This window comes from Anser anser, assembly GCF_964211835.1.
Source record: "Anser anser genome assembly, chromosome: 1".
In the NCBI taxonomy this organism is placed as follows: domain Eukaryota; kingdom Metazoa; phylum Chordata; class Aves; order Anseriformes; family Anatidae; genus Anser; species Anser anser.
In genome coordinates this window covers 46,024,188-46,050,298 of record NC_139720.1, presented here as the reverse complement: position 1 = coordinate 46,050,298, position 26,111 = coordinate 46,024,188, and the positions used below count along the sequence as shown (strand labels likewise).

General features: G+C 40.9%; 1 protein-coding gene across 4 annotated transcripts; it reads left to right on the top strand.

Annotated features, from left to right (window-relative positions):
• The first annotated feature begins 195 nt into the window (after window positions 1-195).
• Window positions 196-19,302, top strand: GAS2L3 (growth arrest specific 2 like 3). 4 transcript variants are annotated; one of them, XM_083847987.1, is made up of 9 exons: window positions 196-252; window positions 4,804-4,851; window positions 5,851-6,019; window positions 6,675-6,793; window positions 8,237-8,378; window positions 12,056-12,119; window positions 12,846-12,984; window positions 13,940-14,047; window positions 14,758-19,302. In XM_083847987.1, exons 2-9 carry the CDS (start codon window positions 4,822-4,824, stop codon window positions 16,174-16,176), a joined length of 2,190 nt encoding a protein of 729 aa, XP_083704113.1. In that variant the 5' UTR covers window positions 196-252; window positions 4,804-4,821; the 3' UTR covers window positions 16,177-19,302. The 4 variants fall into 4 exon arrangements, with proteins under 4 accessions (XP_083704113.1, XP_083704114.1, XP_083704112.1 ...); XM_083847988.1 differs by lacking the exon at window positions 196-252 and adding an exon at window positions 278-849; XM_083847986.1 differs by lacking the exon at window positions 196-252 and adding an exon at window positions 278-3,522.
• The last annotated feature ends 6,809 nt before the right edge of the window (window positions 19,303-26,111 follow it).

Here is a 26,111-nt window from a genome sequence, read left to right as displayed (position 1 = left end):
CAGGGGGGAAGCTCACCGGGACACCAAGCACAACGACAAAGCCACAAAATGGCGGGGGGGGGCACCCACACCCCCTCCCCACACACACCCGGCCCCGCCCCTCACGGCCCCGCCCCGACAAGCCCCGCCCCCGCCCCATCCAGGCCCCGCCCCTCGGGCGCTGATTGGCTCTTTCGAACCGAGCAGCCGGCGCGGGGCGGGGCGGGGCGGGGGAGCGGAGCGCGGTGCTGCGGCGGCTGCCGGCGGGTCCCGGTGAGTCCCGGGGGGTCTCTCGGAGGGGGGGGGGGGGGCGGCCGCCACGCGTGGCCAAGCGCTGCCGGGGGCCGGGGGCAGCTGTGGCCCCGCAGCCTGCAGGGTGGCCTCCCGGGTGCCCGGGGCTGCCGTGTTGCGCTTGGGGGAAGCGAAAGCTGGGTGTATTTCAGGGATGCTGCGTGTCACCTTTGGCGCGGTGTCACGTAGAGACATGGGGAGAGTGCGTGGGTGTGTTTAGGAGCTACAAGGCACGGCTGGTCATTTATCACATTTATCGTTTGTAGTGGTAAACGCACGCGTGGGTCTTTGGGAGTGATGCAGGGTTTCCTGTTGAAGCCCCAGGATTTTCCTCCTGATGCCGGCCGGCCAGCAGGCTGCTCGCTGGGCGTCAAGCGATGCTCCTCTCCGTGAGGCTCCTGCGGAAAAGGCAGGGAGGGAGAGCAGTGAGATCGTTTCCATCACCCTGCTCAGCCGACCTGGCTCGCTGCAAGCAGGTGGCGGGGTGAAAGCAGACTGGATGCTCTTGGGGTGGAGGAGCCGGCTGCACATCTGCGGAGATGGCAGCTGTTGTGGTGAAACCCTTGTTCCTGAGCTCAGGTGGGTTTCCTGAGCCCCGCGGGCGCTTCCCCCTTTGCAAGAGGAGAGTGGGTGCACGCTGTGCCTGCCCTCGTTGAGGGGTGCGGAAAGGCAGCCCCCGGGGAGCTCCGTCAGCGCGCCTCGATGGAAGGAGAGGGCTGCCACCTCCGAGCCCTTCGTCGCGGACTGACCTGTCTGGTTCCTTCTCCTTCGTGCCTCTGAGGCCTCCCCAGGGAAGCAGAGCTCCTGCTGACTCAGCCATGTGGCAAAAGGGCTCTGTAATTGCTGTAGTGACAGAGTAGCGCTCCGAGGATGTCTCCTGTTGGGCTAACCTCTCTTCTTCTGCATGTTGGGATATGTGCACAAAAAAAAATTTTGGATATCCTGGGGATATCTTTCAACAGATCCTGATTTGACAGCTTCTTTCATTTCAGAGCATTTTAAAATGTGGGTTTCAGTAGGTGCTGTCAAGACAAATCCACAGTTTCCAGCTGCTCTGGGTTAGTCTGTTGTGACTACCTTGGGATGTTGATGGAATAGAAGATGATGTGTGATATATCCTAAACAAAGGGTGAAGATGTAAAACTACCTATCCAAGGCTGTGTTTTTTTTTTTAATGAGTCTGTGAATCCCTTCAGGTTCCACGTAAGCTAGATCAGTGGCTGCTTCATCTATGTTTTACATAGCTGCAGAGTTGTGGATTTTTTTGTTTCCTTGTAATCTGTGCCATCTAATAAAATGGGATTTGGATGTGGCTCATCTGCTAAAGAGCAGCTTGTAATTAGTGTAGCATGTCTTGCTGGTTGGGCCCCATCTGTAAAACCTGATACGAGTGATACTAAGCAGGCTATCTTGGGTAGTATCTAAGAGCATGTGCTTAGCATCCTGAGGTATTGGCGTGAAGTGCTTTAGTATTAGGCTTTGGTGCTGTTGCTCAGGTTGCCTGGGGGCAAAGTGGTGGGCAGCACTCCAGGGAGCAGAAGCGGGCAGTATGGTCTTGTGAAGCTGTCCAGGGTGTCTGCACCCCGTTTCCTGAGAAATGCCTGTACCTATGCCCTGTGTCCGTGGATATTTCCTCCTTTCTTTGCTAATGTTGGTCCACATCTCCAGTCCTTTACTTGAGGCTTGGCAATCAGGCAGCTGAAGGCGGCTCCTGCCTTCCCCAATATATAATTTGGGGCTGACCAGCCATCTTGCAATAAATCAGTGTTGCAGTATCGGCCCTGCCATCAGGTACTACTAAGCAGTGTTTTTCCTCTCCTCCCATCCCTTGGAGCCTGTTGGCAGCAGAAGGGCCAGAGGAGATGAGGTGTTTTCTGGGGGTGGTGCTGGTGGTCAGGAATTTCTACATTTGCCAAGCTTGGAGCTGTTGGCCCCTGGACGGGAAGCACTTGCAAGTTTCTCCTGCTTCCCCAGTTTAAAGGGGTGCCTCTAGGCACCACAGGGGTACCAGCTGACCTGGAAATGGGAATGGCATGGCCAGACATGGCCAAATGACATGGTATCTTTTCATTCTGGGACCTTCTCTTTAACAGCTGTGACACCTGCGCGCTAAATGCCTGTTGAATGAAGGTGAGTTGTAAAAAACTGATGTGCATAGAAACTGATACAGTTCTAGCTGGAGCTGTCTGAATTCGGTATCAAATACTTGCCTCATCAGTTGCGTACAACTTTTTGATGCAGGGAACCCTACTGGTTTTAGAAGAAATCAGATTTGATTATGACTACCTATTCCTGCAATGTTTTCCTTGCCATAACATATTCTGCACCTTTGCATGTTGGCTGCTTGAAGATGGGAGATTTCTGGGACTTCTCATGCCATGCCTCTCCCTGTCAGTGCTGAGTCTGTGTTGATCAGCACTCCTTGCAGTCTGAGAACCGGACTGTTTGGGGTTATGAGAATGGATAACACTTAAGCTAAATCAAGCTTTCAGCTCAAAATCCACTCAGGATAGTCTGTCTCATCAGAGTTTTTTTTTGTTAAAAGCGATTCAGTTGCCCCAATAATAAGCGAAGCCATCTGACTTTCTAAAGAGCCCTGAGGCATACGGGCTTACAAAATAACTTGTTTTAGAAGAACAGGCCCTTGAAGTTCAAGTGCCACAACTTTCCTCAATCTCCATATTTTTTTAAGACTGGATTTTTGTTAGGCATTCTACAAAACTGCAGATGCTGAACATTCTTATGATAGCTGTCGTGTGAATATTTCGCTTTGTTCGTGTTTTGAGCACTCCTTGTGAATTAGGCTGCCTTTTGTTCTCCTCTTGGCAGTTAGCATGCTAGAGCTCTTGTTAGCCTATGTGGAGCTCCTTATTTTAATGAGACCAACTTCTCTACTGGCTCTTCTGCTGTTGTTTTATTTATTTTTTTAATCAATGGAGGCTCTTACTGCGACTCTCTTGGGACAATAGCTTTCTTATGCTAAAGGAAAATGTATTCCCCTGGACGGAGCTGTGGGAAGCATAACTTGCTCATTAGTAATGCTTGGTATATACCCCGTCCTTCCCTTGTTCATTCATAGAAGGAAAAATAACATCAAGGGGAGGACGTCTTTCTTTTTTTGTTGTTGTTTTTAATTCCCTAGAAATAAAAGTAAAGGAGAGGGAAAGATACCACTGAGTATCTTTGAGTCCTGATACAAGGAAGTGCCTGTAGTCCAAAGACAAAGCAGTTGCTCAGTTGCCTATCGTAGAGGTAAGTTGTTTGAAATTTCTGATATGCGTGGTCCTATGTGATGCATGAGGCTCAAGGTAGTGCGAGGGGAAAACCAGCAACACCTCTCTGCTTTCTAGTAAGGAGGAAGGGGATTTTTAGGAGCATTAGGTCCTCTGTGTTGGGTCTCATGTCTAACCAAGGCTATGTTGTGAAGCTGATGGAGAAGGTGAGAAGTATGCCATCTATGTATAACACTTAAGTGTTTGAGGCAGTAACGTTGAGTTAGTAATTTTTAAAGGAAATTACGTGAGTTACAACTGCTGTTGACTGTCTGCAGTCTGTTTTTCAGCCTAAGGTGAAGCTTTACTACAACTCTTAAGTAATGTAGCAAGAAAATTGTTTTTAACTGGCTTAAAGACTTGCGTGGGTATGTTTGTAGGTAATGCTCTCCACAACCACTGTGGAGAATTATGCTGAGGAAATTCCTTCCAGTATGTGCTTATACAGCTAACTTGGTAATGCTGCATATCTGTAAACCTGGAGCCTATATGGAGAGACTTCCTGATCCCCAGCCCAGCACAGAGCTTGTACTGGGTTTTTCTATTATTGAAAATATTGCTGGAAAATACTGTGTTGGTTGCAGGAGAGGAGGTGTTGACCAGGTTGCCTCTAAACCTTTCCTTAAGGATTGCTTTGCAAGGGTATTGTCCTGATAACCATATTGTTGCAGTAACTTGCAACATTCTGTTGAAAACTTAGGTTTATGGTAGCTGCCTGGAAATCTAAGTGAAAATCCATATAGAAACCAATAAAAACATTGATTTCTCTCATGTATCTATGCAAGAAGAAATTTTATTCTTCAAAATGTTTTTCTCCTTTTAAGATTATTCATAATCTTTGAACTATTTAAAGTAAATTCAGGATGCATATGTGTGTCTGAGTGCATGTACAAGATATACTTCTGATAGGTTAGAAGGAGAGAGTAAATGCCAGAACTATTAAGTCAAGAATGGTTTGAGTATTAATATTTCTCTTTGGCAAAGTAAATGCCTTACAGCTCTTTAAAACAATGCAACTCTTTGAGTATTATTTACGCACATGAAGTTCGTTGCTACTTTGTGCTGTAATAATTACTACTTTATTCAAGGGCAGAGAGCTGAAATAGCCTGAACACTGGATCAAAACCTTAACTGCCAAGATACTTCCTTCTTTCCTCCCTCCATTCCTGATTAGACATGCTCTTATTTTGCCTGGTGAGTTTTTATTGGGACCTTTCAGAAAGCAGGAATGACTGTATTAAAAATTCTCTTCTTTCCCCAGGGGGAGAAGCTAATGTAAATGCAGGTGACCATGCAGAATGCCGTTCAGGTAAATGCCTTTTGCAACGTTCAAGTTCTGTATAATACTTGTTTACGCAAACTCTTCTACCCTGAAGCAGATGAAATGCTAGAAATCCCGGAGTAATCTCCGGACTTTAAAAAAAAAAAAAAAAAAAAAGTATTCCCTTTTTACAAATGGACTAGTGGGGCAAGATGGTTAACCCAGTGTTGTAATCAGGTACGTGATACTTTCTTTTCCTAAGTACTATTGCCTAAGAAGGTTTCTAAGTTAAAGGATGAGATTATTTAAAAACTTTCTTGATAATTAAGAGGTGTTTTTTAAAACCCTACATTTTAGTTAATCACTTAAAAATATTTTGGACACACATACTTCCCAAACTAAAGGAAAGTAGCCAAGAATATGGGAAGGACTCTTCCTCCTTGTGAATTCTATACATGACATTTCTATGCGGTCCTTTTCTTGAAATGAGAAGGTACCTATCAGTCTGAAAATACGCACTCCTTAAGAGAAATGCTAAGGATTTACATTCAAGTGTGTGTGTTCTTACATAGGAATATTCCCTCTTTTAACATCAGCAGTTTAATGATTTAAATACAAATGCATCAGAAAAGTTTGACCAGATAAATCAGTAGTTTGCAGTAAGTTTTATGTTAAACTACAGACAGTATTACTTAACATGTGCTGAAGAGGGAAAAAACCAGCACAAATGTTATGCATGGTTTTTTTTTTTTATTTCATATGCAGTAAAGTATGTCTTTGTAAAGCCAAAGAATATTTGTTTATAGCCTCATAAAAGTAACTGTGAAGCCAAGAGAATGAATGTAGTGGTGCTTTTAATACAGGAGTTACTAATGAGAGCTGCAGCATTCTTGATTACTGTTGTGTTGGTTTGGTGTGTCTGTCTGAAGGGAAATTAAAACTTACTCTTTGAATAATAACTATTTAGCATAATTCAGAACTGAGATTTCATCATCTGACTGCAAATATTACAACTCACTGTCTTGAGCTTACTGAAATCTCCCACAGGTGTGGTTTGGAGATGACCTTCCCTTAAGTCCCCGAAGTCCTCTGACCCCCAGACATGGCCCAGGCTTGGCAGATGTGTGCCTGTATGACCAGTGGATATCTGTGCGACATGAAGCAACTTTGGTGCCTATGCAAGAAGATCTGTCAATCTGGCTGTCTGGCTTGCTGGGTGAGGTTAAAAATAAATCACTGTCCAATAAATTTCAAAGCACATTCCAATATCCAGCTGAACACTTGACACTTAATATCCATTATGCTATTAAGGCTTGGTGCATTTGAACCTGAATGGTTAGGAGAATTGCATTAAAATGCATGTTCTGGTTTCAGATTTTATTAGCTTCCAACTCCTAAAGGCAAGATGATTAATCCTTCTAATTTATATTTCTGAATCTTGCTAGTCTAATTAAGTGAATATTAGATTTTAGTTTACTTAGATATTTCTACTAGTTTTCAGTCTGTTAAATTACTTTTTTTTTGTATGGGGGGATAGCTGTACCATATAGATGGGCAGGAGTAACAAGTCTTTCTTTAAAAATAACATTTCAGAAATTCCCTTGTAAATGCTTTCATTATTTTATTACTTCAGTGGCAATTTCTTTGTGGTCTGGCCCATAGATGGGAAGAACTATTCAAGTTCGTCAACCTGTGTTAAATGAGCCTAAGCAATAATAGTGCTTAGTGGTGATCACCAAACATCTCTTCCTTTATGGACCCTAGTTTAAGGGAAGTTTTTAACACTCAAACACTGTTTGAGTTGCCTGTAAGCTTGTATGAAAATTCTTTATCTTCTGTGGAGTAACTCCAATGTTGGCCTTCTTTTTTAGGAATAGAAGTCACAGCAGAACAACTGCTAGAAGAACTTGATAATGGAGTACTACTCTGCCAATTGGTTGGTGTTCTTCAAAACACAATTAAAAAATGTTGTAGCTCAAATAACTTAAGGGTGAGTTATTTTTTTTTTAATTCATATATAAGCTCTTTGATTTAAGAAGTAGTAAAAGGAAAGCAGGTGGGATTTCCCAACATGGTGTTCTGTATGCTGTGTATCCAGACACCAACAGCAGCGTGGCTTTATAGATGTTAAACTGGTTCTATGCAATAAATAAGTCACTTTTTTTAATCGAATCCTAAGGTCCTTACTAGGTTTTTAGTTTGATTTCAGGGGAAGTCTTGCCAGAGGAACATCCAGTCTAAGACTGGACTCTGCTTTCTCCTTTGATAACAGCAGTGTGTGTTGGTAACAAGATACCCATTGACTCTTGGTGGTATGTTTTATTCCAGAAACTCGTGGGTAAATTCTATATAGGTTAGCCATGAAAGTGTCCAAACTGAGATGTGCTTGGAAATGGGCTTCAGTGTTTTTGTTAGGAACCAAGGCTGAGCTGAAATGTGACTCTCAAGCAACTTGCAATATATGATTCTGTGTTTATAAAATGAAAAATAGTGCTCTGTCACTTTGGAGTATAATACCATGTACATGCACAGTGCATGTTCAAGTACAGGTACTCAGTATAGTTACAACATTGCTTGGATTTGTCAAACAGTAGATCACCAGCTAGTGTTCCTTGATAGATAGCATTTCCACTGATGAGGGGGAACCATTTCTCATCCAAACCATTTTTTCGGGTGTGTTTAGATTTTAGTGTTTTATCTGTATGAGGGCATTAGTGCTTATTTTTACAAACTTCAAGTCTTAAACAATAGATATTTACCAGTAAGCAATATGATGACCAATGCTAGAATTATTATTAATGGGGAGGGAACAAGACAACAGTCTTAGGATGCCAAATGGTATTTATACAAGAGCTGTATGAATGCTGTGAATCCTTAGTTGTTTTTTTTTAAGGAGGGCAAGATGCCTAACTTCTGTACCTTTGTCCAATAAAAATAAACTGTCCCTTGCTGATTGATCTGATTTCTTCTGCTTTCTAGACTGGACTTTAAAATGTTGCAACTGGGCAGCCAAATGCTGTCAAGTCTCGTGCTCCAAGTCAGGGAGTTTAGCTGGCTTGGGGTTCTCTGTCTGTGCTCATTCTACTGGTATGAACAGAGCCTGGGAGGAGGGAATCATTGTCTAGCCCTCTGAAAGCGACAGGAAGACTTATATCTGGGAAATGGGAAAGCCAACTGTATGGGCAGTTTTGGGAGGGGTTGCAGAGCTATGGTTTGTTCATTCAGTTACTGTTATCATAGATAAGGCTGAATGTCTTCTACATTAGAGTACCTTTTTTAACAGAATACATGGTGTCTTTCCTGAACCCCAAATAATTATCAGCCACTGTTTCTGTACTCTGAATTTAGGGCTTATTTTCCTTTGAAAAATATGCTTTGAAATTTGTTGGTAATGTTGATGTGTCCAATGTACTTTGTTTTCTTCCCTTGTCAGAATTTTCCAATGAGAAAAGTTCCATGTAAGAAGGATGCTCCATCAGGATCTTTTTTTGCCAGAGATAATACAGCCAACTTTCTTAACTGGTGTAGGGCCATTGGAGTTGATGAAACTTACCTCTTTGAATCCGAAGGTTTAGGTAAATGTACCTTTTTGTAAGACTTGTTTTGATCTGTATGTGGATAGCTACCTGGTCCAGGAGAACTGTTGCATATAGTCTTGTGAAGTCTATATAGTCTTTGTCATGACTGGGTCTGTCTGGTGTAAGCTATTAATGATTTTATTTATTTTAAGGCAGTATTTATGTAAAAGCCTTGAAAGATCAGTTCAGTAACTGCTTTAACATGAATGATGCTTTTCCAGCCTTCTAAAAGTGCCATGTGGGAGGAAGAGGGGAGTGAGAGCTGGGCAGCAAACTCTCATGTTTTTCTTCAGTAAAAAGGCCAACTGAGAAAAGAGGAGTTGTGGTGTTCCTTCCCTTCCCCTCTCCCTATGCTTTCCCTGTGCTGGAAGATCATAGGGCCATGGAGTCAACTCACAATAAGATCCTTTATTTGGTATTAGAGCTCGTTCTTATTGCAGAAAGTACTCAGAATAATGCATTCATGACTGCTAAATTTGGTAACTACATCGGGGCGTTGGGCCTGAAGTGACAACAGTCTGTTGGTAATTAACATTTACTTCAGGACCTACTTGACATAACTCTAAGCCATTTTTATTTTCCTGTCTAACAAGATAGTTATAAAAATAAATATTACCAACTGTGTGTATGCCTGCTCGAGCACACAGCCTGTCACTTGTAACAGCTACTAGACAGATACTTACAGATGGAATAAAATTTTTTGACTGCTAATTAAGAGAATGTGCTTCCATTGTATGGCAAATAATAGTTGGTAGAAGAACATTTCATTATGTCAATGAAAAGGAATTAATATAAACTTTTCTTTGGTGAGCCAACTACTTTAAAAAAAAGGCAAAATATCTTCTCAACCAACAGCAAAAAAACTGCAAAAAGTCTTAATTTTCAGTAATCAAATGAATGTGTTACGATATTTACTAGATTTTCTTGAAGTCTTTGTATCATTTAATGTTATTTGAGTGGGAGGTGCTGCTTTGACTAACTGCTTTTCTTTTAAGTTCTTGCTAGTTGGACTACCTATGTCTTCTCTGCTGCATCACTCATTTTTAAAGCGGTTGAGAAAACATCCTTATTTGCATCTGTCTAATTCTCATTTAACTAGGGAGTGTTTCTTTTTTCAGAGCCATGAAATACAGATGAGTAGGAGAACTGGGGTATAAGAAAATTAGTTCTAGCATTCTGTGTTTTTTTTTCTTTTAATTTCAGCTTGTATGAATTTCATTGCCTAAACATCTTAGTTCCTTTACTGGATGGGTTAATAAAACCTGTTTAGCCTCCCTGAGATAAGCAGACAGGATTTCCTAATGCTGTGGCTTTTGCTCATAGTCAAGAAGTGTTTTGAAGTCTGATTGTAACTCATGACACAAACTTGCTTTGTGGCATAAATATCGCCTGTGAGCCTTTTTGGCAGTTGAAATGAGCAGACTTGCAGCCTCCTTGATGACACATTCTTTCCATTGATGTTGTCCATCAAACTTTCAAGCCATTCTTTATGAATGAAATAGGGGAAAGACAATTTGATATTTCTCCTTTCCTGCCAGATGCATGTAGCAGCAACTCCTGAAAAGCAGGGATGGCCATGGAGGAAATAAATTGCTCCTGAGATATCAGAGCAAGTAGCCATCATGGGATGCCTTTGACATCAAGTCCAATATCTTGGTTTCTGCTAAGAGTGTTTTTTTGTTGTTGTTTACACCATTTCTTAGAGCTGACAGAACCACTTAAAGAAAAGAAGATGAAATTACTTCCAGTACTTTTTGGATTATTTTTGGGTCAACTTTCTATTGTAGATTTACCCTTCATAATCAGATCTTTTAATAAGTAGACTAACAAATGTAAGCAAGAACATCTGACTTCATTCTCTTGTTACACTTTAGGAAACATTTCAGACTTATTTAAAGTGAAGTAATTTTAAATATCAAATTGAACGTCCAAAAGATACTAATTTCATCTGTAAATAAGGAGCTGGATCATTAAGTTTCTCTTCAGAGTGAATTTTCAGTTTCTACTGAATATTGTTACTGCACAGCATGAAGGAAGTCAGACTTGTTTATATAAATGGTACACTATATAAAATTATATATACAGTTTTTGCTATTTCTTATATTTGATATGGTGGGGAAAAAACAATGCCCATTTGTATTGATGGGAGTTGAATGACCTTTCTCCCAGCCTTTGGTTTCTGAATTATTAGGCAGCGTTCCTAGTTGGCTAAGAAAGTACGGGGTTGCCTTGTTTTCTAGAGCATTCAAACAACTTCTTATGGACTACTTAGAAAATGTTGACAGCATCTCAGTTTTGAGGCTTAAGTGGAGGCAGGGGAGGAAGTAATTACTTGTGTGAGATTTAAAACTCTTTTCTTTCTCTGTTCTTTTCTCTTTTTCCTGTTTGTACACCTAAAGATGGAAGGTGCAAGAAACCAAAAACAAATCAGACATTGATTTCCTTCTGCCTTTTCCATTCTGTAGTGTGGTAGTAAAAATAATTGAATCTTTTCATTCCAAAGTTGTCAAGAAAACCCTGACTGGCTACCATGGTCATCTACATACCATTTGGCTATCACTCTACCCTTCCATCTTTCTTCAGCTTCATGATTCATCCAGATTCATGATTCAAAATTCAGGAGCTCATGATTTAGTGGGCCTACACAGTCAAGTGCATGAAACTGTTAGAGCTGTTCTGAAAAGAGGGGTGTGCAGAGCAGCTCGTCTAGGTACAGCCCTGGAAAAGCAAAGCCTAGTGCAAAACTCTGCTAATAAGCGTATCTGAGCTCGTGTTGCTGGTTTGCTGTGATCACTGCCAGTACCTGATATTCAAGTCCGAGTGTTTGCTCTTAAACCAAATTCATCCTCACCCCTTACAAGGGGTTTGGCCCTCTTTCTCAGAGTACAGACTCACCAAGATTCCAAATTCTGAAGAAAACCTTTGAGTGGGTAGAGTGGGGACTGATAAGCAGGGAGGGTGAAAGGAGCGTGTAGTATGAGGTAGAGCTTCCACTGGCAAAGTGGTATCTTCTAGTGCAACTGAGTGAATCTGCAATGTGGACAGATCCTGAATTTTTAAAGCAATAAGAAAAAAAAGATACGTTGCTGAAATGGTGACAATCACCTGGACTATTCTTCACAGTCAGTGATTTAAACCACTAAGGCTGACTGGCTGTGCATAGGCATCCGCTGGTCAGCTAGACCTCTTGTGTTGAGTTCTCCCGTGGCTGTTCACCCATAGAGTGCGTGGCGCGTATCTTTGTATGCACATATATTAACAGACAATATATTTTCTTATTTTTCAGTGTTTTATGCTCTTTATCTATAAGACTGCTATAATGTATTTAAGGATGGGGAAAGAAAAGCTCTTCAGCTCTCTTGCTTTCCAGTTCATGTCTAGAAGGAAGAGCAAAGAAACACCTACAGCACATTTCTCTTAGGAGATAAAGAAGAATGTAATTTCAGGAGTGCCAGGATGAATTTAGACGTTTTATGGACAAGAAAATTACAGTTGAAAAGCATTTTAGTGCTTTATCCATGATACAGTACATGTCAGATTGGCTCAGTGGACTAACATAGCATGCCTCTAGGTGGAATTATGACTGAGTTGTAATAATCTATTCTTTATTTTCTGTACCTCATTGCAGAGGCCTTCCCACAGTAAATTCCCTTTTATTTTTAATTCAATTTTAGTTTTGCACAAGGATCCAAGACAAGTGTATCTCTGTTTGTTGGAAATTGGACGCATTGTATCCAGGTATGTGATCCATACATCCTCTTAACCAGAAACTGAAGAATATATTCTATTAAGTAAAAGTTAAGGCAATTCTTGGTCATTAAGTGCAATGCAGTAGATGTTAATTATGTGCAGAAAGTAATGAGTAGTATTTCTAGGACTACTGTACAATATGAATATTTTTCTCAAATATTTATTTCATTCTTTTCATGAAGAGGTGCTGATCCATTTATTTTTATATGTTTTTTTGTGGAGGTTTATTTTATATAGGTTTTTATAGCTGTTTTTAAATGCTACCATCAGCTGATAGGTATGTGTACATCATGGAAGAATTTTGTGAGCAGTAAATACTCTCTTAAGGTCTTTATTTTTTTAAGCTTTTTGGTAGCTTTATGTAAGCTTTAAATATGAATCAACTCTATTATTCACTAAATTTAGAATGCCAGTTTCTTTTTGGCACAGAGCAGGAAGCTTTAAGATAGTTTGTTTAAATTGGTCGTGACCTAAGTTGTGCAGGTTTTGCGATATTATTATTGCCTTCCCTGGTAGCTCTAGGACCACCTTTGAGAGGACTTCCACCAGAAACTTGGAGCTGCTTCTTTGCTTTTGATTATCAAAACAATTATTCCTCTGAATAGTAGTTCTGCTCCCTCTTAGTCTAGCTACTCAGAATTTTTCTTGCTTGTCATCATCACTTCTTTGTTTTCTTTATATTATTACTTAAACTTTCTACTTAATTGTGTTGAGGTATGGAGTTGAACCTCCTGTGCTAGTAAAACTGGAGAAGGAAATTGAGCTAGAAGAAACATTGCTAATGACCTCTGGACCAGCATCACCTGTTAGCACAGCAAAGTCATGTTGTCACCATGGGGAACTACATGAGGCAGTAAGTACTTATTTATTGTGAAAAGGTCTTTAAGTCAAACTCTTAGCCTAGTACTTGTGTGATCTGGCTCAGTAATCAGACTTAGTTTTTCATCTAATATATGTGAGCCTTAAGTAGAAAACAGAAGCGATGCACCTCTTTTAAACAATTTTGTTGGCTTTTTTGTTGTTGTTTGTTTTTTGTTTTGGAGGTAGTGCCTCGGTGCATATAACTTACTTTGATTCTCCCTTTCTTTCACTGCTGCTTTGAGTATAGGAATTAGCCTCTCATTCAATTGTTGTTGTGCATCGGTATTCTATGACTGTATATGAACTTCATCAAATGTTAAAGTAGGCTTTGAAATGCTTCAACAAACACTTTAAATAAAACTTTTCCCCTCTCCCTTTTCTCCTTTCCCCACCTCCTCTAACTCTGGACTTTTCTGGGGACTACCTTTCTCCTTTCATCAGTCATTTGCTTCTTGGGTGTTACATAGAAGATTAACTTACCAAATTCTTCGAAAAAGTGAGGGAGAATGCTGAAGTGCCTCTGGGCAAGGTGTAGCAATGGATTTGGTTCTGCTGAACACCAATTTACTCACAGGAGAGATCCAGGCACTGGTATTTCACTTTCTTGAGACCATAACCATGTCTTCAAACGGTTATGGTTGGAATTTGATGCTACTATGAACAAATCTTTAAAAGGAAAATAGAAATATGTTTAAATTAAAGAAATCATGAAAATTGGAGTTGGACAACTCCAAAATATTTGTCTGCATGTACTCTTTATTTCTTTTAATCTTTTGTTCTCCATTTTGAAGCTTGATGTAGCTGAGATTCTCTAGTGAGGGAAGAGAATTCTAGTGTTTTCTTAGATTCTGGGGTGATAATATTTAATACAACAAGAGGTACTGATTATTTCATCTATTAAACCTGCATTTGTCAAAATACTAACAGGTTTCAATTTTAATAACTAGGTTAAACATATAGCAGAAGATCCTCCTTGCAGTTGTTCCCATCGATTTTCAATTGAATACTTATCTGAAGGACGTTATAGACTGGGAGATAAAATACTTTTCATACGAGTAAGTGGTTTCTCAGTACTGCAATTTATATTCTAAATGGGTAAAAAATACTTATAACTTAAATACGCTTTTTGTTTTTTGGAATTGTTTTAAAATTACAGAATGATTTAGATTGGGATTCCACATGATCCAATCCCCTATTCAAAACAGGTCTAGCTAACTAGATCTTACAACCATTGATTTTGCAGTTACAACCACACTAAACTAAGCAAGTTAATGCTTTTCTGAGTTTCTAAAATTTCAGTAACAATTTGCAGTATAAATAAGGATAATGCAGTAGAATATCCTGAGAAAAGTGCTTGTTTGAAATCCGGACACTTGGATTTATAATTTGCAGCTAGGTGAGCATTCTCTTCTGGAATTAATGGGCTTAAAAAGTTATGAGGACGTTGATAATTTGAACAAAACCTGTATCCAAAACTCTGTGTACTAAACAAAAATGCTGACGGAATGGTTGAAATGCATTCTTGTATATATTTTTTCATTACTTCCTGCAGAGAATCATTATGTGTCAGGAGAAACTAGTAGAAGAATTGGGAAACAAACTTTATTTGCTACATAATTTCTTAAAATCTTTCCCTGTAAGAAAAGAGGTCCTATTTTTGGTTAATTTCAATAAATTATAATGTATGAAGAAGACTTAGAGCTGCATAAAACAAGATTTCTCATGTTCTTCTCCTGTTCCCACCCCCCTCTTCCTCCATTCTCAGATGCTACACGGCAAGCATGTGATGGTACGTGTTGGTGGAGGCTGGGACACTCTTCAAGGTTTTCTGCTTAAATACGATCCCTGCCGAGTGCTTCAATTTGCAACTCTGGAGCAGAAAATCCTGGCGTTTCAGAAAGGCGTCACCAGTGACAGTGTTCCCAGCTCATCAGCCAGAATTCAGGAACCTCCTGTCATGAACCCAATGTCAGCTGTCAATATGTTTCAAAAGCAACCATCAAAACCCCCTACTCCTGTTCCAGCAGTAAAGGCTGTTCATGGGGCAACTGTGAAGAAAGCTTTATCTAAACGTCCTCAGTCCCCTGCCCTGGCATCACCAAAAGTGCCAGTGCACCCATCCTCTGCTGCCAAGTTGTTGTCAGCCAGGCCCAAACTACATGGGTCTTCAGCAACGGGCTCACAGTCTCCTTTAAAACCATTAATGGGCACCTCAAAGAAACTGGAGTCTCCTGCATGCAACTCACCAGCTCCTGCTCCTGCACAGCCTGCAAGCAAAAGCTCTTCATCTGCGGGATCAAGAACAGCTCTCGTTCACTCTGAAACGTTACGCAAACGTATTCGGTCCCCTGATGCTCCAAAGGTGAGATTTGCCCTGGCCCAAGGCTCCCCAGCACCAGGAACGCACTCTGTCTCATCCTCTAAAAAACAGTTGTCTCAGTTGCCTGCAACAATTGAAACAATGGCTTCAAAACAGAAGCGTGTCCCCTCTAAATGCAAACCTGTACCTGTCACTAAAACCAAAATTAATTCTGTTGCTCCGAGGTCAGCTCGGCCACCCGTTACAAATCTGCGTGCTGTTGCCAAATTTTCACATTCTCAGCAGCTCCTTGCAAAACCACCTGAAAATACAACTCAGGCTTCAGGAACTGGGTCTCAGAAACCTCAGAAAGCTCCACAAACAGCTTCTGTCCTGGCAAAGAACCTGAAGACTGCTTCAGTACTAAAGCACTCAGCTTCTGCACCTTCCCTGGCAGTTAGTAAAGTGTCAAACCCCCCACCTACACTTGTATCTACAAGCAAAAATGTACCATCAGCTGTCAATAAGAAGCCAGCCACAGAGTGTCTACAGACCCAAGATATCAGTAAAACCCCTGAGATTGTATCCACTTCATCCAAACCTCCTGAACGCACTCCCCTGTCTGTTGTACGGCTTCCTCAAACTTCAGCCAAAGTGGCAGTGACCAAAAACCCAGCACAGCCTTCCACAAAAAGTCAGCCTTCAGCCAGAAACTTGCAAGTGAATGGAAGCTTGGTGCCAGCAGCCAAGAAACCTCTCTCTAAAGCAAAATCAGCAACAGCGTGTAACAAAGGAGCACCTAGTGTATCAAAAGGTCCGCTTCTGAAGAGCAGACAAGATGATCACTATTTTGTTATGACAGGGAGTAAAAAGCCCAGAAAGTAATCTTATTTGTTACCTTTTGGGGAGATCCTAATATTGTTCAAATGGGCCTCTTGTATCTGCTACACTGAAGGGAAAAACAGGTTAAATAACACTACGTGTGCCATGTCAAATATTAGGCATACTGTAAACTATGCAGCAAAATGTACAGTAAGAACTGTATTTATTTTGCAGTTTAAGAACTTCTACTTAGATATATTTAGAGGTGAGCTTGCTTGCACTGTGGAATAGAGAATATCCCTGTTTGCTGCTAGCCTGACCTGCTGTGGGGAAAGGCAGGAGAGAGGAAGGGAAGCTGGAGCTGCTGCTGCTGCTGCTCACTTTCAAGGGAGTGAAGCCTATTCAAGAAATGTCTACCTAGGGCACAGCCTGAGCAATTCTGCTTTTTCAGGCACATCTGCATCAAGGCCTGTGATAAGCGATAGAGCTGTGCACATGCTATAACATTTCTAATACCTCAAAACTACTGTTTTTTTTAAATTTGTACTGTTTTTTACGTTCAGCAGTATTCCAGAACACAAATTTGTGTGACCTGCACGTATTAGAGAAAGAAATCTCTAGCCCTGTTCAGTTTGACAGCTGCAGTTTTCACTGTTCATTGTGCCCTATATTCCTTAACGTGGCTTCAGCTTACTTGGATGTGGAGCCTCCTTGGCTTGGGTTAAGTTGGACATGGAAAGTCATGTCCTTAGTCACACTCTTGTTGTGCCTTAGTGATACTGCTTCTAAAAGCTGGGGGAGACAATTTTGCATAGTATATGTTCAGACGTGACTACAGGTAAGCTCAGTTTTCCTAGAAAGCTCTTGCTGTGTGGGCAGAAGTAGTACATGAGTTGCTGCACGGATGCTTTCCACTGGGATGGGCCCCAAAGCAACTCCCATCATGGCGACACTGGGCCATGAGTCCTGACCTGCACAGGCAGAGCCTCGCTGCTCTGCAGGAGTGGCCTTTATCCGTAAAACTGAATCATTAAATACTTCTCAGTGCTAGAGGCCAATTTTGTGGACAGTCTTAGTCTGCAGTGGCCTTTGTTGTTTTGTTTATGGAGATTTTATTACTGGCTCTCCTGTATTACCTTTTGGGAGGTGAAGAGTAGTTTTCCAAAGAGCTAATGAGGGCCTACATTTGCCTTTTAACATCTGAAAGTGCCAGAAAGCTGAGCACTGTTTATACTCAGCTCCTGAAGGCTCTTAGTGGGTTAAACATCTGTGGTGCTTAATCCTTAACAGAAATGAGTTTCATGGTAGATGAATAAAACTACTGTCTCTGGGAGTAGCATTGTTTGAGATATTTCAGGTTTAATGAACCTATGAATGCCGAGGAACTCTCAGGTTCTGTGAGGAGACACTGCTGACTTCCACAGACTCTTACTTCTCTCCATTCCCAAGATGTTTACTTATGAGGAGGTGCACGGAAATCACAGCTTCTGATGCTTATGTTATCTTTTTTTTTTTTCCTGGAATAAGCAAGAATACAATAAGCAAGCATCATAAACTAATAATGAGTTTTTATATGCAGTGGCAAAGTTATTGAGCTACCTTTCTGAGCACCTTGTTAGCTTTGTTTATTTATGGTTTTATTTATGCATCTCTACTGTACAATACTGCTTACAACCTGCTGGGAGTAAACAGTAAATAACAATATGCAAACTGTAGGAGGAAAAAATCAATTTTAATACTGTGTACACAAGTCCCACAATCTTACATACAAAGTTGTATGTTTGGGGACAGCCTTATCACATTTATTTTATAAATGCACTGGTCAAAGTCACTACTGCAAATGTTAAGGATAGTATTGACTGTAGGGGAGTGTTTTCATGTTTGATAAAATTGACAGTTTCACACTCTGAAAGCATTTTGCAGTAGATGACTTGCATTTGATTTTGGGCTTCCAGATAGTTAGCTATGATGCAATATCTCATGCAGATTAATAGTGAAATTCTTGGGGTTTCTTTCTTTACTGAGTCTGGCTGGGGTGGAGTTCACTGTCTTCACAGCAGTCTATATGTTGCTGTGTTTGGATTTGTGGCTGAAATGATGCTGATGGCACGGCAGGCTTTGGGCAGTTGCTGAGCCCTGCTTGCACAGGGTCAGGGCTTTTTCTTTTCCCCACTCTGTCCCTCTCAGCAAGTGGGCTGGCAGTGGGTGAACGGCTGGGAGGGGAACATGGCTTGGACAGCTAACTTGAACTGACCGAAGGGATGTTCTGTGCCACGTAACATCATGCTCAGTAATAAAAACTGTAGGTAGAGGAAGAGCGTGGCGGGGGGATTGCTTGGAGACTGGCTGGGTATTAGTCTGCCTTTGGGAGGTGGTGAGTGATTGCCATTGCATCTATTGTTTTTTTTTGTTTGTTTCTTTTTGTGTGTGTTGTTTCTCTACCCCTCCCCCCCCCCCCCTTCTTTCATTTATTAAACTGTCTTTTTCTCAACCCATGAGTTTTCTTGATTTGCTCTTATTCTCTGCTGTCCCAGAAGGGAGTGATTGAGTGGCTGTGTGGGCGCTTGGCTACTGGCTGGGGTCAACCCTCAACACTTTTTGAACTGTTTACAGGTTTCTTAGTAGTACTTTAAACACTGAGACTTTTGGATCTCAGCATCTAGCTTTTTTAGCAATGACTTCAGAGAAAATGAAGTGGATGGCTTCATCTTTGTGATCTGTTAATCTCATGTAATACACCAAATTTTATGGTTCAAAATGAAAAGAGTGAGACGAGACACTGGCTCTGAAAAAGGAAAAAATAATCCTTTTACTTTTGAAACCTTAAACAGCTTAATCTAAGGGTGGTTCACCTGTTACATGTGGGTAGGCTTGGTTTGGTTTTACATTATTAAAAAATAGTATGAGCATGGTCTCACTTGTGCAAATAATTGCAGTCTCCAACTTTGTAGTCATTCCTGTTATAACTAAGGATGACACATGGCATGAAGTGAGCTAATAATCAAAATGTAACAAAATACCTCCTACTGGAATACATACTTTCTGCGATGTTTATATTGCCAAAGGGCAAGTCTAATCTTCAGCTTGTATTACTTTTTGTGTGGGAAAGATAACTTGGAGCAGTGTTAACCATGTGTTACCAGTCTGTCTTTGAGTACTTATTTGAAATAAACATATTGCACCTTTTTACATGCACACGCTTTTTACTGGGGGGGGAGGGAAAACTGCATATTTTTCAGAAGGCTTATGTTTTTGCTCTACCACCACGTAAATCATAGTTTCAATATCAGGGTATTATAAAGACATAAATAGCTGCATCTAGTCTATTGCTTTGTTTGGAGTTCAAGATCTACAACCCTTGTTTTAGTAAAATACTATTTGAGCAGAAGGAGCCCCTCCTAATCCTTTTCTACCAGGCAATGTGCCTGATTAGTTTCAGGTACACCTCTGGGTTTTATTCTTTGGAGCTCTACTTGAAATAAAAAGCACTTGTGTGCCAGTCTTTTCAGCCTTTACATTTTCTCGACACACTTTAGACCCATCTCTGCTTCTGTGGTCATCAAATCAGAACAACTTCTATGTTGGATTCTAGCTGCTTAACTGAGGTCCCCAGTTTCTATTCCTGTTTGGAGTTCCGAAGCGGGGGAAGCCAAGTTTTTTGTTTGTTTTTTTTACAAATATATATACTGTATAATGTATCCCTAAGAATATGTTCCAAAGTCATACTGAAGATTGCAAATGAGTTCATATCAAGCTACAGGTCACTGTTTTCTTCCCAAAGTCCTACATATTCACGCAGTGAATTTAGCTCTGCTACTAATGGTTTTCTATTTACAATGGAAGAAAATAGTTGGACTACCCTGCGTTTTGTTCAGAATGGAGCGACCAAAAGGCAGAGGCCATCCAAATGGATTTTGGGCCCTGTAAGAAGTTGCCTTGAAATGGCTCAAATGTGTCTCACTTAGGGCTGACAATAAAGCCTCAAGAAACATCAGCAAAGTCACTGAAAATCATAGCCCACTTTAATATGCACATAGGGCTCTGAGAGTTTCGTTTGCATGTGGCTGATACAAGGGCCCTGTAGAGCTGGGCTGCTCTGTAACACCTCAAAACTTCATTCTCCCTTCTATGCCAATACCTGGTTCAGGAGAAACATGAAAACACAAAAACCACAAGCATCAGGTAACTACTAACAGCCAGAAAATTTCTGAACTTGGATTTGAGCAACCTGATCTAGTGGGAGGTATCCCTGACCTTTGGCATCAGGATGGAATTACATGATCTTTAATGTTCCTTCCAACTCAAATTGTTTTATGATTTGTGAAGTACAGTTGACTGACTGCAAAGTATATATCCATGTAGTGGGTTTACGTGGCAAGGTTTTGGCAGCGGGGGGGGCATAGGGCTGGCTTCTGCGCGAATCCAGAAGCTGCCCCCATGTTAGATAAAGGGCCTGCTGCTGGCCAGAGCCGGGCCAATAAGCGATATTGTTTGTGCCTCTGTGACAGCATATTTAAGACAGGGAAAAAAAAAAAACTGCTGCAGAACAGCAGCTGGGAGAGAGAAAGGAGTGAGAAACAGCCTTGCAGGCGCCAAGGTCAATGATGAAGGAGGGGGAGAGGTGCTCCAGGCACCGGAGCAGAAGTCCACTGCGGCCTGTGGAGAGGCCCCCGGTGGAGCAGGCTGTCCCCCTGCAGCCCATGGGTCCCACACGGAGCAGATCTCCACGCTGCAGCCCGTGGAGGAGACCATGGTGGAGCAGGTGGACCTGCACTGACAGAGGCTGCGGCCTGTGGAGGACCCGTGCCGGAGCAGATTCCAGGCCAGACCTGTAGCCCGTGGAGAGGAGCCCACGCAGGAACAGGGGGTGTGGGAGGAGCTGCCACCCGTGGAGGACCCAGGTTGGAGCAGTTTTCTCCTGACGGATGGACCCAATGGTATGGACCCATATCTGGAGCAGTTAGTTCTTGAAGAGCTGCTGCCTGTGGGCAGCCCCCGCAGGCTCGGTTCGGGAAGGACAGCATCCCATGGGAGGGACCCCACGTTGGAGTAGGGGACGAGAGTGACCGAGAAGGAGGGGCAGAGATGAAGCGCTGTAGACTGACCATAGCCCCCATTCCCCCGTTCTCCTGTGCCGCTTGGGGGGAGGAAGTGGAAGAGGGTGGATGGGGGGGAGGTGTTTTTGGTTTCTTTCATTTCTCACTTCTCTAGCTTGTAAGTAATTGGTAAATCTTACAGTCTCCCTACTCTGAGTCTGTTTTGCCCGTCACGATAATTGTTGAGTAATCTCCCCATCCTTATCTCAACCCTTGAGCCCTTTGCATCGTGTTTTCTCCCCCTTCCCTTTGAGGAGGGGGAGTGAGAGAGCTCGACTGCCCACCCAAGTAAAACCACCACAATCCAGTTCAAAGGACTTCAGGTCTGGGTTGGTTATTTTATGTATATAAATGAATTGGTAAAATTCAAGGCAGTTTTCCTTCTAAGACTTAACCAGCCATAGCTTCAAAGTGCACACTCTACAGTTTAGTTCTCCACTGGGGAATCGAAAACTGTTCATCATGGGGCCCTCAATGTTATGGGGCCCTCTGGTGTCTACAAATTTAATAGATGTTCCTCAGACAAATTAACTTCTCAGAATCCACAGGCAAAACATTTCTCTTTGATTCAAATTAAACCTTTTGGCTAGGAAAATCCAGACGTGGCATGCAATAAATAATGCAAGAGATGTTTAGTTTTGTAAGACCCTTTAATTTCATGCAAATACATTTTGAAAATCTTCTTTTCATGAGAGCCAAGACTGAAGAAATCACTTCATTATGAAAAGTTTTGAAAAATAAATAGCGTGAAATTTAAATAAGCTCAGCACTTTTACAGGTTTCAGACATTAAAAACATTAAAGCTTTAAAATATCTGAGAGGTGTGGTCTGCTGACAGTACAGCCTTCCTAGGTAGCCAGTAGTCACCATTAACTCAGAACTGAACTTTCTGGTGTGTCACCAGTGCAGATGCCAGCAGCAGATGGCTTTCTAGTTGGGGAGGGGAACTGCTGCTGTCTAAAACCAGTGCTGTTACGGCACTTTGTGTGAAGTATTGCATTCCAGATGGAAGAAAAACCTTACAGGGCAGGAGACAACTGGCCATTTCCCTGAGGAATGTAGATAGGCAGAAAATGTTGACAGATTAGTGGTGTTAAGAGGTTTTTGGTGGTAGATTTGCAGCTAGAACTTAGATAACAAATTGGTATGTAATGCTGAGTCAGAAAGTACTGTGCAAAGCTGCAGTCCTACAAAATAAAGCTAAACTTGCACGTTTCCTCAAAAAAAAAAAAAAAAAAGTTTGGATAGTCACACAGAGGAAAAGTATCATAAAATAATGTTTGTCAAAGTACTCAAACACATCATGTCACACAAACCATATTAAGATTAGTTTATATGCATATTCACATTGTAAAATCATAAGTTCTACCTCTCTTGCATTTGAAGATAAAAGTAATTGCTGAAGTTCAGAATCTTGTAATTTGCTGATTCTTTATATAAACATTATTTTTACTTTTCTGAAGCGTAGCTATTGTAACAGAGAGCTTCCTGTACTGGAACCTATATTCCCAGAAGAACATAAGTAATTACCGTGGTGTGTCATTCTGTTGAACTGTATGCTTCTCCATAGCTTTTTTTATTATTATTATTTTTTGCTGAGCATACTATTCTATAGACACCTGTGAAACAGGATCATAATAAATTATTTTTATTGTGTACATACTGCAGCATTGACCCTTGCAGTACTTTGAAATAATTTATTACTGCATCCAAATAAAAGACCAGCAGAATGAGTTTATTTAAATGTCAAATTAAATACATATGCTTTGGATCTCTAGTCCTGGAATTAGACTCCTGTATAGTACAACAGATTTGGGAGGGTTTTTTGAATACACAGTTGTATGGTCTGGATTTTAAATATTCTCATCTATAGCATTTCTGTTATCCGATGATCTATACGAAAATGTTCATAGAAACCTCTATGATAGCGTATGCCTGATTTTGGCCATGTAAATGAAAATGCTGGGAAGTTTTCTGTAATAACTGTTAAAAAAAACCATCAATTTCCTCTGAGACTCGGGACTTTTAGTCACAGTCCATTTACATTGAACTCTGAAAGTAACTTTTTAGGACTGTTAAACCAAATATTCACAGTTTAGAAAATGTGATAATTCTGATGGTCAGCACTACCTTCAAGTTGCATGGATGGATTTTGACACACACTTCATACTTTCATTATAAGTTATGCCTTTTTTTTTTTTTTTTTTCATCAGGATGCTATTTCACTCAGCATGTAGAAGAGAGCTCTGACTGCATGAGCAGTTGTTCAATACTTGGGATTCCCCCTGTACTTCAGCATGTAGACCCTTGCCCAGTTCTCTACCCTGTGCTGAAGACCATGATTCATTCTCACAGGATTTCTTCCAGGACCACGTCACTGGCCTCTGGGTATTTCTTGAGGTGTAAAGCAAACTGCCTTAGCTCCTTAAACAGAAGGAAAATCAGGGCGGAAAGTCACTGAAATTAAATTATCCACTCAGCTGAGGTAATTGAGTTGTCTTGCACTTCATTATTCAAAGCAGTTAGTGTGGTACAGGACTGAATAACTAGAAAACAACTTCAGGGGACTTTACTCATAGCTGGGAGTGTTTAGTAGTCTTGCAAATTTGACTAATGGGCTAAATCAGGCACTTGTATAAAGAGGAGTAATCCTCTTGTGAGACGGGGAGTTTGGCTTATTTGTCTGGTGCTGGTCTGAAATTCAGTGAGCTCATGTTCCTAGAGGCAGAAATTAGTTGCCTGATGCAGAAGACCAAAGAATCATTCAGTTTTCCTGTGGTAAAGAAGTGGGCCATTCCTGTATATTGATCCCATAAAAACAGAAGCAGGAAGTATTCAGGAGATTACAACTCAGCTCTTAAGTATGGAGGCACAAGCAATTCTGATCAATTTAATTTTATTTCATGAATTTATACCACCTCGATGTTATTTATATTTTTTAATGTGGTTTTATGTGTTGCTCTGTAGAATAAAACCTGAAATATTCTTGGTGCTCTATAAGCTCTGGATCTTACTGGTAGACATGTTACTGCCACAAGCATTCCTGTTCAAATCAAGTAAGAGTGTTGTGTTTTCTGAAAGATTAAGCCAGATTTAGACAAAGCCCTCAGTTTGGGTTATAAAGGGATAGTCCAGTCCCTGCACCAAAAGTGAAAAAGCAATTAAGAGAGTAACTGCATACAACATCCAGATGATGTTTTATTAATCTTTTTATCTATATACATATATATATATTTTTTGTATTTTCATAGCCACTGATTAGTTAGTCAACAATCTTCTTGTGAACTTTTTAACAGAAATGAATACTTGGAAGACTATGGTTAGTGAGAGAAATTGTTCTTGCTCTGCCTGTCCAAAAAGACATTGCATGACTGGTTTTCCAAGAACTGGCTTTCAGAGCGTGTTAAAAAGTTTAAAAAGTATGTAAACTTATTTTAGGACCCTTACTTCTTCTCCCTCAACCCTTCCCCAGTGCAGCAATTGTATTCTACAGTCACAAATTCATACCTGTGATCTTGAAATTCTATTTTTAAGTTTCTATAATGTCATTCAGACATTGCCTTCTCCATCTTCACCCCTGGAATGACAATCACAGCCTAAAACCACCTTAGCCACGTGCTATACTCTGTTGTTTGAGACAAGAAACATTTTCATACCTGGAAGAGTAAGAAGCACTGTCTCTACAGCATTTTATCATGTCTACAGAAACTCTCAAACCCCAAACTAACGAACTAAGAACATCTTGGTGTTCCAAGAGCAAGACCATCTCAAGCAAGAACATCTAGGTGCTCAAGACCAAGAGCATCTTGGTGACTGCCTATGGGTTGGATCAGTAGGAAAATTGCCTTTGTGGCGCTGGATTACTGAATAAGATCTCTGCAAAGCAAAGGTGTGCAGTTAGCAGGTGACCTTGTTCCTGCTCTCAGACTGTCTCTTTTCTTCTCTGGAAAGACTCTTCTTTGGAAATGTTCACTACCAAATGTTCTACTAGATAATGAATTAAAGTAGCATTAAACTTTGCTGCCTTCACTTGGCACAAATAAACAAAAAGGAATTTCTAAAAACACATAAAATTCGATATTTTAGAAAATAGCAAGTGGTTGTAAGTGCTGCTTTTTATCTTGTGTGTGTGTGTGATAATAAAGCATTTAGTTTTAGCTGAACAAGTACTGACCTCTCTAAAATCTGATTCCATACAGGCAGACTAATAAAAGTTCAAAGGCATGTGCTATTAAGCTGCACGATCTTTCCAGGCTTCTGTAATTCATAAAGTATAAAACCAACAAGAAACATAATGATGTTTCTTGAGGCTAAGGTCAACCCAGTGTTTTAATTGGAGCTTTTTGTGTAATGGTGTCTTGATAGGCTCTTTGGAAACAAGTTTCAGACTCCATGTGTGTCTGCATGCTGCAATTCTATGCAGGAGGAGTTTTCCAGCTGTGCTAGCATCCTTCTGTGTGTAATGTAAGACCATGCTCAAGATGCTGTGAGAGATCTGTCAAGTGAGCCAGTACAGCCCTCCTTTCATCTTTTCCTCAGCTGTGCAATAAAATGTAGTGAAAACTTAGGCTTGCCATTAAATTCAACTGGTGTAAGTCAGTAATAACAGATGAGTTTTAAGCTAAAAGCTGATATTTTATATATCTGTTCTTTTGCTCATAATCATAAACACTGAGCTAGAAAACAATCCCTTATTTTATTAACAATGAAAACTGTGTAAGGCTCAGTAATTTAGGGCCAAAAGATGCAATAACTGGACAGAAACAAGTGTTTTAGGATTGAAGTAAAAATGTTAGAAATCTGTGTGAGATCAGGAAGGGGGTCAGAAAAGCTGAATAGTCATTCCAATTTGGCTGAAATTTCTAGTGCCACTACACTATCTGATGACAAGGAGAAACAAGC